The following is a 15,523-nucleotide window of genomic DNA, read 5'->3' on the forward strand; positions in this document are numbered from 1 at the left end:
TTTTTTTTTTTTTTTCTAATGTCACTTTGCTGCAACAAAAATTTGTTCGGAAATATCATTTAACATCCAAAGTTAGCGAACATTTTGGATTTTTGTCCGAATGCCAAAATGAATGGACTTTAAACTTTAGGTTGAAAGAGGGCATTCCTGCAGCTCGTCCCCCATTTAAATGCGGCACATCATGATTTGCATTATCTAATAACATTGCATATGATTGGAACTTATATATAAAATATGTAGCCTAATTGCACAATCTTTGTGGCCATTTTTCAGGGTTTTTTTCTTTAATAAATCCGAATTAGACCAAAATACGGACATACCATATGTCATGTTTTCATTCCTGTCTTTTGCTGACTTCCCTGGGGTGATTTTCCCACACAGTCTGCCGCTGAGGCACCAAAAGAAAGCATGCTATCCGAAGGTTCTAAGCATATACATTTTATTAGGTATATAGATTAAGGGAGAATGGCCAGGTTTTCTACACAATACTCAAATACTTTCACATCTGTTTCTTATGCAATAGATAGGTCAGGTTCAATGAGAGCAGAACAAAGGTAATCAATATTAGGGTGTTGCCTCCCAACCTTTGTCAAGGTGACATGGACTTATGTAAACATCATGAATGTATCTGTTGAAATTGGAGAAAGCTAAAGAGAAAATGAATTTTTAACTCACCATGCATAGGCTGACCCAAATTACTGCACATTCCACACAATTTCAATGCAAAAGTGCAGCAATCGGTCATTTAAATGACTGAAATAATTTTATTCCATTTTCTGATCATTAAAGTCCAGATGAAGTAACAGAAATAGATAAACAGTTAGGCAGATATTGTACTAACGACCTCCGTTTTCATAATCTTACCTCCACTTGTCTGTTTCAGTTGTTGTACAGGGTGTCTAAATATGACTGTGCACCCCATGATGCACCATCATTAAAACTAGTGCATTCAGTATTCAGCAATGAGTAGCAGAACTGGTCGGACACCCTCTTCCCCACTTCCACTGCAATGCAAGTCTATGTGAGGACCCTTGTGTTGGGGGGTGTGGCTGTTAATCAGCTCTGCCAGCATACTATGGATCATTTAAAGTCACCTGTCCCTTTAAAAAAAAAAAGTAACGGCAATTGGTATCGGCAAGTACATGAGGGGAAGTACTTGTAATTGGTCCTGAAAAAGTGGAATCGGGACATCCCTAGCCGAAAGCCTTGCAACTGACAGCTGGGCAGAGCCATCCGTGATCTCACGGCTAGCTATGCCCAGTTGCATTGACAGATCAGCGTCCCCAGGTTACCCACAGTGCGATTGCCTGCACCCGGAACCCAGGGTGCAGGCAATCGGCGCGGGCGTCCTATCCTCCCGCGGTGCTTGTGCGGCCAATGTTGCAGATGGGGAGAGGTGTCCCGCCCCTTCCCGTCTGCAGCGTGTTACACATTAGGCACAGAGGATTGGTACATATCATTGGTACATATCACTATTCACTCACTGCCGTTTGGCCCCTATGTGAATCAGCTGATCCAGATGTTGGATCGGCTGACCCGAAGTGCAGAAGGAGTTTGACTCAGCCGAAGCAAGCCGATGTACAGCTGATTTCACCCGATGTATGGCTGAAATCAGCCATACATGCCTGAAGTGAATAGCCGAACAGTGTTTGGCTCACTTCACTTCGGGTGGGTTATTCACTCGGCTGCCTTCTGCAGCTTTGTGAATAACCCTTCAAGACTAAATTTAAATTTGCAGTCGAAATTAACACTGTAGGTAAGTGCAGGGCTGGATTTACTCTCTCTGCTGCCCCAAGCCCAGGTTCCACCCCCCACTATGGAGATTTACAGACCTGCATGCTGCATACAAGTGATCTCGGAGACATCACCAAGATCACTCGTAAAAAACAAGCAGTGGCTTCCCCACTGTACATTTAGCTCTGCTTGCACAAAGCAGGGCTAAATGTAGAAAACAACTACCCACCAAGTGCCCGGAACTGCATTTCCCTGCTGCCCCTCTACTCCCTGCTGCCCCAAGGCCGGGCCTTGGTTGGCCTTGTGGGAAATCCAGCCCTGGGTAAGTGACATCACACTGGGCTCACCCACATGTGACATTATTTTCCTGGTAAGAAAGCAGCATCTTTTATTAGGATAACACATGATAAGGGGCTATACTGTAAATCACATTAGATTGCTGAAGTGACAATGGGTGAGGTCCTGATGTTTTAGGGGGATGGTGGTTCTGTGCATATTTTCTTTTGTTATTAATTAGGTTTAAAAAATTACATTTTAAACTTAGCTTCCTACATCAGATGGCTCATTGTAAGATTTTCAATCAGTGAAACCGAGCCATGAAGCTATCAGTATCTACAGAGTTATCTCTTTAGCTGATCCATAGTGCTCTGGTAATCATTTGCCATGTACTGTACTAGTGTTTATTTGTAGCACAAAGTTAGCATAGGTACCAAAAAAAAAATACAATAAATAAAAAAAAAAAAAAAAAAAAAAAAAAAAAAAAAAAAACATTCACTCAATGAAATAAATCATCATAGTTTCCCCTTAAAGAAGAATCCCCACAGAATTTTGTCGGATCACCAACTGGCCTGGCATGTCAATGCACATTAGCATAGCTTGCTTGGCACATATGACTGTCCTACTCATGCCTGATCCTGCCTCATCTCATATCTAATTAAGACTGATCTGCTTTTCATCATCAGAAGTAATCTTCCCTTTGACCAGACCAATATCTGCAGATCTCTCAAACTTCTTTTACTGCTATGACATTTAGTTTCTGCGTGAGCACCATATTTGTGAAAACCTTTGGAACCCTGACTTTTTGGGACATAGGGAGATTGTTCATCTAATTCACAATGAAATAGGATGTGTGAACAACACAGGAAATTATGACACAGGTTCTCTCTTTATCACAGAATGGTAATTACCATAATGATTAACTGCACATATTGATAAAAATTAGAACAGCGCAGGAAGAAGTTGAAGAAGTTAATAAATAGTCTACATGAAATTAATTGCAACGATTTTCCAAGAGACATCACTTCTAGAAGTGTTACTCTAGTACTGTGCCTGCTCTTTACTTCAAGGTGTGGGCAGAAGATAGACCTACAACCATCTATTGGCTACACAGGTCATCAGAAATACCAAGAAACATCTGGGGAAGCATTTAAAGTGGTCACCGGATTATTTCCAGCTCCAGAAATTGTAAGTATATTGGGGGACATTAATGAATGCAGTTGTACTTTTTTTCTACATTTTGTAGGTAAACCATGGCGAGGGCCACATTACATTCTGTTTTGCAAATGTCTGCAACCAATCTCCGAATGTATTACTGTGGTCCCAAATATTATGAACAGAATTAACACGCCAATCTGTCACATAATTAGGAAGTGATGTGGACCACCTTTCAAACAGAAACAATTCTCTTTAAAAATTTCTCGTTAAAAGAGTTTTTGCTGTCTTTTTATTTTTTTTAAGCAGATTACAACCATTTGTAAAATCTGTGGCATATCCGTCATATTTTCCCATAATGTGACAAAGCAAAAAGCGATACAACAAATATATTACATGAGGTGCCACATTATGATAAATTAGTCTGCAGCAGGTTCAAAAACTGCAGCACCTTAAATGACACAACTGATGAGATTTTATTGATTAATTTCCCGCTGTGTGTTGGCTAATCATTTGGTGGCATGATGTAAAGTTACCCATGCTCAGGACTAACATTGCTTTGGGTTTAGGCTATTCCATACTCAATGTATTACTTGGACATGCCTTGTGTACTACAATTGTTTTATATGCAGTTAACATTCACTGTGTTCAATTATACATATATAAGTGTATATGATGTTTAAATTATTCTTCCAAAATAGATATGGATGGAAATGGGAATTGTGTACAGTTATCTGAAGAAGGAAACTAACTTAAAAGGATTTTTTAATTCATCTTAAAAAGTAGGGTTGCACAGATACCAAGTACAGTACTTGGTACAAGTACGAGTACATGTACCGATACTTTTGAGCTCCAAGACTAGACTAGAGAAAAATTAAAAAATTAGGAGGCAGCTGTCATGTGTAAGGAGCACACGGAGCTCCTGGGATTTGTACATCTCTGTTTTAATGTACGATTTTGTTTTTATAAATAAAGGGATGCACAGATACCAGTTTTGCGAGTACGAGTACTGGTATTTGCTGAGTACTTACAAGTATGAGTACTGCTAAATTTTTGTTTATTGTCATGTGACAGCTTTTCTAAAACAATATCGACTAATCATTTCAGGACAGTGGTGGAGAGCCAGAGCCAGGTCCCAGCTGCAACCTCTGCAACCCTGGTAGTTCCTGGTGAAAATGCCAAGTATCTGCACTGGTACTCGAAAAGTATCTGTGCATCCCGATTAAAAAGAGTTAAAAAAATCCAGCTCAACCAATCGATTTTTCTGTTAGTATCACCCCAAGACTTACATAGGTAAATTAAACATATGACTTAGCAGTTGCCTGTTTCATAAAAAGGGAACTTTTTATTGAAGGAAATATGGAAGCAGCCATTGTTCACCTTATACTAGTTGCCTGACTGCCTCTGGGTTCCAAGTTTCCAGTCATTAGGAGTTAATTTACTAAAGGCAACTAGGATGTCCACATTGCAGGAGAATTTTCACTTTGCAAGGGACGTTTTCCTTAGATAGTGAATAAGATGAAGCTCTGCTGACTTCCATCATCCAACCATGTGTACGCATGTGTTTGCTTGCACATGAGTGGATCACAATGCTACAGGAAAGTTCCCTTACCAAATGAAAACAGCCTTTAGTAAGTCAACCCAAATGATTTAAAAAAGACATCTAGTCTCTCCTTGTGTAACAACAATTATACATCTTTTATCACATCTTGAACCATAGGAGAGGTAGGCGCATTCCACACCCTCATAAGACACCTTATACGCCTTATATGCTGTTAGGATACAAATATGCAACCAGTCCATACCTTTACATGAAGTTCATCATTCCCCACCCGGAAGAGAAGCAAAGTAGCTAAAGAGATAAAGAGCGGGTTTCAGGGGAGGAGTCCATGAAAGAATAGCTCCAATGTAAGTAGCAACTTGTTGACAACAGCGTGTTATAACTGAGCACAACCACAGACAGTGCTGCAATGTAGGGTGACACTGTGTACATTTTGGACTACAGGATATTCTTGATTGTAGGGGTGAAACCCCCGAGGGTAAGAATAAGGGAACATGAACTCTATGTGGCATTTTGAATTGGGTCCCCCTTAAAATCTCATTAATCACAACACTCTGTGCCTTGGTACCTAAACATGAGATTGTAGTCCATCACAGGAGTGAGTTTGGAGCGGTGGCTACTTTACAACACACAGGGACCATGGGGAACAAAAGTAACCACCCACCAGAGGGAAGAACAGTGTCAGCACCAATTCAGAGATGATTTAAGTGATACAGCTGAGTATCGGTGATCTCTACAGCTGAGTGATACACAAATAAGATACATTTTTGTTAATAATTAAGGTACTTGTATGCATTTTTAGGGTTTAACTCCTGAGTTTAGTGTCACTTTAATGCTTTTTGAGTTACTGACTTAGAACATGTATAGGAATAAAGAATTTCGAAACTCGTTTAGAGGAGGCTTGTTTGTGACTCTAAAATACTTAAAAGTCAAACATGTCTGCAATGGGCCACACAGCAAGTACCAAAAGGCTGCATGTGGCCATACACATACATACATATATATATACCGTGTTTCCCCGAAAATAAGACACTGTCTTATATTTTTTTTGGCTCAAAAAACACGCAATAGGTCTTATTTTCAGGGTAGGTCTTATTTTTTTTGAATGTACAACAATCCACACTTATTACCGGTAGAAGACTTACAACACAGGAGTGAGTGACAACGTTAAGAATATTGTGATCATGGCAGTCAGGGGTGTCGTACCTTTCCAAGAGCAATTTGGTAACCAATCGCTGGCCAGAATGAGCGAAGAGCGCTTTTACCATCAATTCCTATACAGGCAGAGTGCATTTGGTATCACTCCACCTGTGATAGGAGCCGGCGCTATAGAGGAAGCATCGGCTTATGCGGCTCTGCTCCCTCCGCTGCCACCTCGCTTCCTCTAGCGCTGGCTTCATGGGCCCTGCTGATTCTCTCCCGCGGCTCTTCAAGTTCCCCCGTATGCCACCACAGGCCCTGGGAATGGTCACAACTGGGTCTTATTTTCGGGGTAGGTCTTATATTTGAGCAATTCCCAAAAATAGTACTAGGTCTTATTTTCGAGGTAGGTCTTATTTTCGGGGAACTGTATATTCACCTACATAGCAGAGAGTGGGACGGGCAGGTAGAGTGCAGAAGGGCTCTGGCTTACCTGCCCTAGCTCCGTGTCCTCCCTGTGTTACTCCCCCGGCTGCTCTCTGCACTGCTCCTAGGCCCCACTTCCCCTACACCTTCAGGTGGAGTGCCCTGGCAGTGCCTGTAGAGTGCACGGAGTGCAAGGAAATGATGCGGCGGAGGCAGCGGTGCCCGTAATAATACTTTTTTCCTTCTGGATCTGATACTAGCCCTGCCGACGGTGCCCCTCCTGATGCCGCGGCCCAGGCACATGCCCCCCCCACCCCTGACTTCCCTAGTTTTGGCACTGACAGTGTGAATCTTGCTTTAAAATTGGGTGTACATTAGCCTCTACTTTAAAACAAAAGGATATCAAACTATTGCTCTAACTGGTTATAATATTTAGATTTATAAGGGGTTAAAATGCATGTAGGACACACCTGGTGAAATTCTATTCAATGTGTTCTTTTTTTGAATTACCATTTGTCATTATATACAGTGTTACAACATGCTCTTTTCCAAGGTGGCAGCAATTTCATTGTGATCTTTCAACTCTTGTAGTGGTCTGCTGTTTTGTTAAAATTAGATAAGAGCACTTGGGATCTTTGAACTGTGATATGAAGTCTTGACATACTAGTTCAATACAATATAACTTTGCTGAAGTTAACTGTGACAAGCACTGCATGCTCCTTCATGAACTTGCAATGATTTTTATAGATTTCTTGATACTGTGTGACAGATTTATTAAAAACCTGTAACAATTTTTGTACCACTCTGGTATTGTCATCAACAAACTCTGCTGTGCAGAAAGCAGCAACACAAGCCCTTCTGGGGAGCTGAGAGCAAGGCTGAGATCAGTTCAGTGTGTACTGCAATGGACATGTCCGGACTTCCAACATAGAAATGCGTGCATTGGACATGACTCAATGCACATGCGGTCACTTGTGTTGGAATAATACGTTCAAATGTGTTGCGGGGTTGGGGCTTTTTTTAGTTTTTTTTGGTTTTAGTTGATTTTTTACACACTGCTACATAAGGTATCGGTTCTACCTTGCACTGATGTCAGTTGCATTGACACGCATTAAAAACGTGTTGTGTTATGGTGCGCTGCATTGCGCTGAAAAAAGTAGAGCCTGCTTTGCTTATTTTTCAGGGAAGGGCAGCGCGCATCAACGCAACACACTGGTGTGAACTGCTCCCATTCACACCTATTCATTTTCAGATGTCTTTGCGTTGGCATCCATTGAAAAATGGCCAAGTGTGACAAAAGGACTGAATAATAAAACAAAAACACAAACACACTCCAGAGCAAACAATATTGGGTCTGGGTATGTCAAGCCTTGATGATAATAGTAGAAAGAATAATGCATTTTCATCTCTTACAGAAATAACTATGGATAAGAGAAAGTCTTCTACCCAAGGTAAACACCGTTTATTTGAGTTATTTTAAAGTGTATGTCAGAGCAAAATAAAATAAAACATGCAATACATGCAATACATGTTCATTTGCCATTGTTTAATCCCTTTAAAGACCCTGCAAGTATAGAAATATTTATTTTGATGTGCCAAAATGGAACTCAACTCCTAAGTCCTGTTGTGGATAGACAACAAGTATTTTTATGTAATGAGTGATTTCGGCTCTGCCCATTTTTCTATTAGCAAACTTTTCGAACACACATACTCTCCCATCTCCGCAACATAAAGGCCACTTATTCTGTAATCCCAAGATAAGGACCGGGAGGGCTAATTAGTGTAATTGCACCGGAAATGAGATGTGCACCCATGACAGCTCTGAATTTCTAAAATGAGCAGTGTGTATTTTTCTGCAATTATGGAACAGAAATAAGTACATTGTTAGGGTTTATATACACTTTAACTATGTGTTTATACTGAATTTTAAATAACATTTCTTGTATGGTGTTACACTATGAGGTATTATGATTTATATTTTTGAGCATCGCTGAGGTATTCAGCGGCCTGGGACCTTATACACATTGGAAAAGTAAACTTACCCTCCAGTTGAGAAAAATGCATATGGCCCAATATAAAGACCGGGAGTGCTAATTAGTCTCCTAGAGATAAGTGAGCAATGCACACATAGGGGTCTATTTACGAAGCTGCTGAGTGAATGACCAATCTGAAGTGAAGTGAGCCGCACAATGTTCGGCTATTCACTTCAGGCTGGTACGGCTAATTTCAGCCGTACATCAGCTGAAATCAGCCGTACATCGGCTTGCTTCATGTGGCTTCGAGTCGGCCGAACATGCTCAGCATGTTCGGCCTACAATGAATAGACCCCATACCCTGAAGTGACGTACTCCTCCGACATCATGCCGTCAGTCCGCGCCCACAGAGCGACGGGGGCGTCATCCTGCTTCTCCTCACCTGTGGTACACTTAAGGACTGAGTAGTGAAACAACCTATTGAGTTGGATACTGACTCTGACCATTCCTGTGCGGCTGTTCCCTCTTGGAGAGCTGATTTTCAACCCAATGACTTAAACTCTGTCTTCAGCCCTGTTGGGCAATCTTGCAGTGGACGCATACGCAGCCCAGCTCACCCTCACCCCTGCTATTACTGTGGACATTCACACCAGGAAGCGAGGCTACCATCCCACTTAAAGGAAAGGTGGTATTCTCTGGACTCTCCCTCTCTATCTCAGCGGATCCCCACACTACAAAAACGCAAGCATCATGCACTGTGGCCAGTGATGAGAGAGTGACTTTTTGCTCGCTTAGATTCTGGGTTGATGACATAGAGTTAGAGTCTATGCTGTGAATACTACTGTCAGTAAAATTGAATACAGTGATTTAAACTGAAATAGTTTATTTTTTGATTATATGAACTTTAAGTTAGACGTTATCCGCAGTTGAGTTCTATACAGGTGGTTGCCACCCGTTACTACAGATCTTACACATAACAGCTCTGGATTTCTTGTCCTACTGCAAAGGTTAATAAAAGTTTTTCCTAGAGTAAATGTTTGCAGTACAGACAGGTTAACTGCACTTCATCTCACTTAGAGGAGAAGTATTGGGAAAGTAAAATATACTATAGAACGAGAACTAAGTAATCACAAACCGCTAATTGCTCAGCTCGTGGTCTTCTCCCTGCAGAGAGAGGTAACTGTCAGTCACAACTCCCGCTAGGATTTCCCCATCCCCTCTTTATTCTTCCAGAGCTCATTGGCGGAAAATAAAGGGGAGGGGGTGGGCACAACTGGCTCTTGTTCTAGAGAGGCAGAGCCAGCTGTCAATCAGGCAGGGGGGTGGATCCCGACAATATTGTTGGGATCCTTCACAGTTGCAGCACGGTCACAAAGGGTCAAGGGAGTACATTAGATTGATATCTCTGTGACCCAAAAGAGAACTAAAGCAAACAAAAAAAAAGTTTGTTCTCTTTTTACACCGAGGCTTCATTCACATTTTTGTTTGTTGCGGTGTTAGGTGTGCTGTGGTGCCATTATTTCTCAATGAATGGCACCCTATAACATGTGCGTTGTATTGCACATCACATGGTAACCTATTACCATGCGATGTGCTGTGATTTAAAAACAACAGATGCTAGCACTTCTTAGACGCTTAAAAGTGTAAAGGAGAATTATGGGAATAGTGAAATCCACTCATCCCCAAAATTAGAGCCGACGTGTGACACTGAAACAGTCACATGTTGGCTTTTTTGATCGGGAACATCAGTGATCACATATCGCTGATTGCTGCAATCATTAACTCCTTAACATATTTGAAACTGTGAGACTCCCAGAATTTTGTTTTAAGTTCCAGGACATTTCCATGGAATCTGGGACAGTTGAGGGAAGGGGGTATGAATAATGCTTAAGATCAGGCTTAACACAGACTTGTGCTTTGCACATTCAGAACTAAGTAACAACACTCCCAAACACCCCCCACACACGCACACACAATATATACTTGCCTTTCCTTGGACTGCTCTATTCAGTGCAGGAAGCTAAAATTAGATGGCTGAAGGAGCATGTCACTCACCCATGGGGCAGGACTGGATCAACCAGTAGTTCTGTGTGAGATACAACTCTAATGACTTGTAGCTTACAAAAGGCTTTGCTTTCACTGCCAGTGGAAACAGAATAGCAAGAGGAGCAAAGGAAAGTTAGGTCTGTGGTAGTCTGTATTAAAATTAACCAGTTGCTTTGTCCTATGTGAGCAAGCAAAGATTCAATTTAACGTGACTATAGACTGTAAATGATGGCTAAACAGGCACAATCTGACTGTCAGAAGAAGTTTGCTTGGTCAAATCCATAAATGTTTTCGCTTTAATGGCGACTGGGCAGGAGACATCTTCAGTGCAAACGTAATTCAAAAGGAGCGAAAATTATTAAATAAGGGTTTCCAAATAATTGAATCAAACTCTCCCCTCCTGCTGCCTCAGAATTAAACCCAGGGGGGAAATGGTGGGAGCAGGATATTCCAGTGCCAGAGACAGATCAATCAATGGTCATCTTATGTTGATGGTCACCTTTATTCCGTAAAAGAGTTCAAGGTAAGGATGCACATATACCAAGTACTGCACTTGGTACAGGTACAAGTACATACTTTTCCAACTCCAAGACTAGACTAAAGAAAAACTCAAAAGTTAGGAGGCATCTGTCATTTTTTTTAACAATATATTTTTATTAAGTATGAAGAGCAGGAACATACAGAGTTGCAGCTGTCATTTTTAAGGAGCATTGGCTGCAGGGCTCAGGGTATTTGTGCTTCTTTGTTTTAATGTGTGATTTGTTTTATATACACACTCTCTCTCTCTCTCTCTCTCTCTCTCTCTCTCTCTCTCTATATATATATATATAAATTTTTTGCAGACCAAGTACTCACAGATACCAATTACTTTTTCTTTAGCGTCATGTGACAGTTTTTCTAAAACAATGCAGATTAATGATCTCAGGACAGTGGTGGAGCACCAGGGACAAGTTGCAGTTGTAACCGCTGTGACTCTGGTAGTTCTTGTGAAAATGCCAAGTTTCGGCATCAATACAGATACTGATATCTGAACATCCCAGGTTCTAGGGGCAAATTCCTGGGTGCAAAGTGCATAGCATATTACCCAAAAGCCATCTTCTACTTATCAGACCTCAGTAATGGGAATCCTGATTGGATTTAGTGGGTTACATTCACGTTTTGCTACCTACACTATACTGAAAAAGTTAGTAAGTATGTTTAGAAAGTAATTAATCTTCATATAAAAATCCATAATGTATATAGCTTTGTTCTTGATATCTTACTTGTTTGTCCTGTTCTTTTCCAGAAGGAGAACTCCAGTATCTAGCAGATGGGTAAGCATTTTCAAAATGTGTGCTGCAATAATATTTTGTCTTTTTAGAGTTGCTGGCACTTGAACATTTCACACTTCAGTGCTTTTGTGGTTTACAATACATGAGGGATGACATGCCTTTGCATTTCTCGTTATTGTTTCATTGACAATTGTTCCAATTAAGCAACTTCAACACCATTTACTAAATTAAGCTAGATTAAGACATTTCATTTTTTAGAGTTTGTCTCTTCATGTGGGAGGAGTGTGCCCTTTTGTAACTTTAACAAACATAATCCAGTCATAAAGCATATCTCCAACTGACTGATCTGAAATGCTGTATGAAATAGCAGCACAAATAGCATTGAGTTTCACTATTATTGCTTCTGTACAATGAATATGCCCCTATATGTATGTGTAGCGCTCATCCCTGAAGGAGCCACTGAAAATAACCTGGGTACTTCTGCCCTAAAGCTAGCATACACCGCCCATATAAGATCCACAGCACACCAACACACCTTGTAAAGTTTTGTAAGAATTTTACTAGGCAAATCACTTCTTCAGATTGGCCAACAAACCAGTAAAATACAATAGCAAGAAGAAATAATATTCAATGGTATACTTTGGTATTCAGGCTATCTTTTAGCTGACATATACAGTACTGTGCTGTTTAAATAGTTATCTCTGAGTTTATGGTCTGGGTTGCTAATATCTCAATCCTAAATATCCCCCAGCACTCTATACTACTGGCCAGTAACAATAGTCTAGGCAGCCATCGTTGGGGCCCATACTGTGTCACTGAAGTAGTAATGATGATGAATACAAATGGCCAAAAGCTTTTCACCAGTTCCAGAGTCAGTCCTGCAGTGGAGGTGTTCATCAGGGAGAGTTAGGCATCTCCTTCCTCTCAAGCTGACACCCTTTGATCCTTGTTGTCATAGTTGCACTTTGAAGAAAGCCTCTGGACACAGGAGGATGCTGAAGATCACTCTGCCGACGCTTCCTGGCAACACGTCCAGTGCTAGGCCTCAGTGAATCTTTCATTCCCCGGGCGCAGTCCCTCATCCAGGCCGCAATATCCCCACTGTATAGGTTACTCTATGCCTGCAGAAACGGCTGTCCAACTGGCACCGATTACAGCTTTTCAGGTGAAGAAGCACATCAATGTTTTCTTCCTGTGCATGACTAAATGTTTGAAGTATCACCACACTTCATATAATGTCACACTTAGGAAATCAGGCCCAGGCCCTCTTCACCCCACTAGGTCCAAAATGTGCCATATAAAACTGTGACATTTTCTTATAGATACAACAAATGGCGAACCCAAAAAGGTGTAACAAACGTGAACATGAAAACTTCTTTATTATGATAAAACACCACAATCTGTAAAATGAAGAAAAAAGAAACAGGCACTTCTGAACCAGAGTCAGAGAGTAACCTTATCAAATTGCTATGAGCCCAAAAGCCCTTCTTTTCTATACTACCCTTAAAACTCAAGTTACATTAAAAAAAAATATTTTGCTGATTGCCTTTATTTTTTCTAGATTTGAAAAGAAACCCAAGAAAAAGAAAGAAAAAGAAATTCGAGTGGGATTCTTTCAGTTGGTAACTATTTGAGTTCTGATTTTCATATAATAGGCAACAGACAGATTCTCAGTAATAGTGAATAGGATAATAATAAACCTCCATGAGATAGGTATAGATACTTTAATTGTTAATTAAATTATTTATTTTTATTTTAAAGACACATATATTGTATTTATGTAGAATTCAACTAAAATGTATTTTTAGCTTTTTTCTGGCTACTAGGAATATTCAGCCAAAAGCATGGCTGCTACAATACAAGCCTTATGGGCCATATATACTTCTTGCAGTTTATTTTCAAAGGATATTTAAACCCAAGAACGAAAATGTGAAATATTGCAGCTAACCAGTTATTAGATGTGGTGGCTGCACTCATTCTTTTCAGGCTAAGAGCATTTTCAGCAAGTACAGAAAATATCTGTTGATTTTTCCAGAAATGCAGTGTCCTTGTCACTTCCTGTGAAATCACAAACAAGGTTATTTTCCTCCCAAGATATCATCCATAAACTACTAATTTCCCCAATGCATATATCCTTATGTAATGGTGATAAATGTGGATTACATGTTTGTAGCCCAAATCAGGAGAGCAGCCTGGTGACAACCATGACTACCTCTATAGATACAGTACAGTGAGTGAGCATAGCTGATCTAGGGATGGAAGTGTGTATTTTACAGGATTACCAAGAGAACATAAAGGGGAAAACTAATGCAGTCACAACATCTATGGACTGGTAAGCGGCAAAATATTATTTTGTTGTTCCTATTTTAGATATGCCTAAATTTGCACCAATATGTTTATACAGACATAGGTGCAGACATACTGTGATTAGTAGTAATTAGTGTGATTTGTTGTTCTGCCACGGGATGATACTATTATGTTTGAATTGCTCACATTATTATGTTTGATGCTTGTGTCATTTATTTTTCTAGCTGGTGGAACTAGTTGAACTACATTGTTATGAATGGTTATATGTAATTTCTTGTCTTATACTTGTTGTTTCTCAATAAAACAAGAAGGGCTCAGCCATGTGTCTAGCACCTTATTGACTGGCAGTTTCCCAACACAGGAATATCCAGATAACCAATAACAAATAATCATTCAGCAATTTAATTTGTCTCCTGAAAGACATTTTTGATTGGTTGGTATGGGTAGTGATCTAAGCCTGGATTAGCCAGTAACAGACACTCATTAGGAATCATGGAAAACTGCAAAATGTTCTCATGTCCTGCTTAGACCAAGTATGGCAACCAGCCCTATTAGAAAATGTTACTTAAAATGGTAGAATAGTAGGTTTTTAACATGGTTTCTTCTCCATGCCAAATAGTCTTTGTGCTCCTTGCCCAGTTACTGCATTCCTATCATTGTCTTTTTTTCAGTTTCGCTATGCTTCCAGCACTGACATCATCATGATGGTGGTTGGCGCAGTGTGCGCCTTAGTACATGGGGCAGCTCAACCACTTATGCTGTTTGTCTATGGCCTGATGACAGACACATTTATTGCATATGATAAAGAAAATCAAATACTCGAAGATAAGAATAAAACATGTGTTAATGGCACCATCATGTGGACCAATGGCTTGAACTTTGAAATGGAAAACACAACAGTGGCATGTGGGTAAGAGATACATAAGTTTTGGTTACAGGCTGAATCAAATGTTAGTTCACAAGTGTTATATATAATTGACACTAACAGGATTATTCACAAAAGGGGGAAGAGTTTGAAGAAGGCAGGAGAAGTGAACGATCTAGGCCAAAATAGCTGATTTGGGAAAAGCTATGGGAATTTCATAGCTTTCCGGCTATGTTGTCCTAGATTGTTCTCCAAACACTTCACCCTTTCGTGAATAACCCTCTAAATCTTAGAAACACATTTCATCAATGTATGAACATATTTCACCTATAGGTGTATTTTGAGATTACAAAAAAACATAAAAATATTTAGTATTATTTACTCTATCTGAACGGCAGAGTAACACACTATGAAAAAGAACAGGAACTCAGGAACTGCACACACAAACACGCTCAAGCATATTAACAGACAAAAAAAATGAATAACCCAAACTGTTTTTAAAGCGGACCTTTACACTCAAAAATCAAATTCTACCAATGTGCCCTCTATGTATGATGATTAATGATAACATAGACGTGTCAGGTGTAAAATGCTGTGATTGTGAAATACTTACACTTGCAGAACATTCACTTCCTGCTGTGAAAGTGAAATATGACTTCAGTTTGGCAAAGTAATGCACACTGGGATGGCCTTGTCCTCAGCAGTGCATTGCTGGGACATCTCATCTGTGATCTCATGAGATCTCAGGGAAAGCCATTTTCCTCCCATG

General features: G+C 40.2%; 1 protein-coding gene across 1 annotated transcript in view; it reads left to right on the forward strand.

Moving 5' to 3' along the window:
* Window positions 1–15,523, forward strand: part of LOC108796979 (bile salt export pump-like) — an 81,111-nt gene that overhangs the window by 3,116 nt on the left and 62,472 nt on the right. The window contains exons 2-7 of the mRNA XM_018568547.1: window positions 2,768–2,913; window positions 3,081–3,198; window positions 12,541–12,617; window positions 13,144–13,204; window positions 14,561–14,799; window positions 14,998–15,000. Coding sequence (XP_018424049.1) covers window positions 2,768–2,913; window positions 3,081–3,198; window positions 12,541–12,617; window positions 13,144–13,204; window positions 14,561–14,799; window positions 14,998–15,000 — 644 coding nt within the window. The remainder of the gene's footprint in view (window positions 1–2,767; window positions 2,914–3,080; window positions 3,199–12,540; window positions 12,618–13,143; window positions 13,205–14,560; window positions 14,800–14,997; window positions 15,001–15,523) is intronic.

Source organism: Nanorana parkeri, unplaced genomic scaffold (assembly GCF_000935625.1).
Source record: "Nanorana parkeri isolate BGI_ZX_2015 unplaced genomic scaffold, ASM93562v1 scaffold1206, whole genome shotgun sequence".
NCBI lineage: Eukaryota > Metazoa > Chordata > Amphibia > Anura > Dicroglossidae > Nanorana > Nanorana parkeri.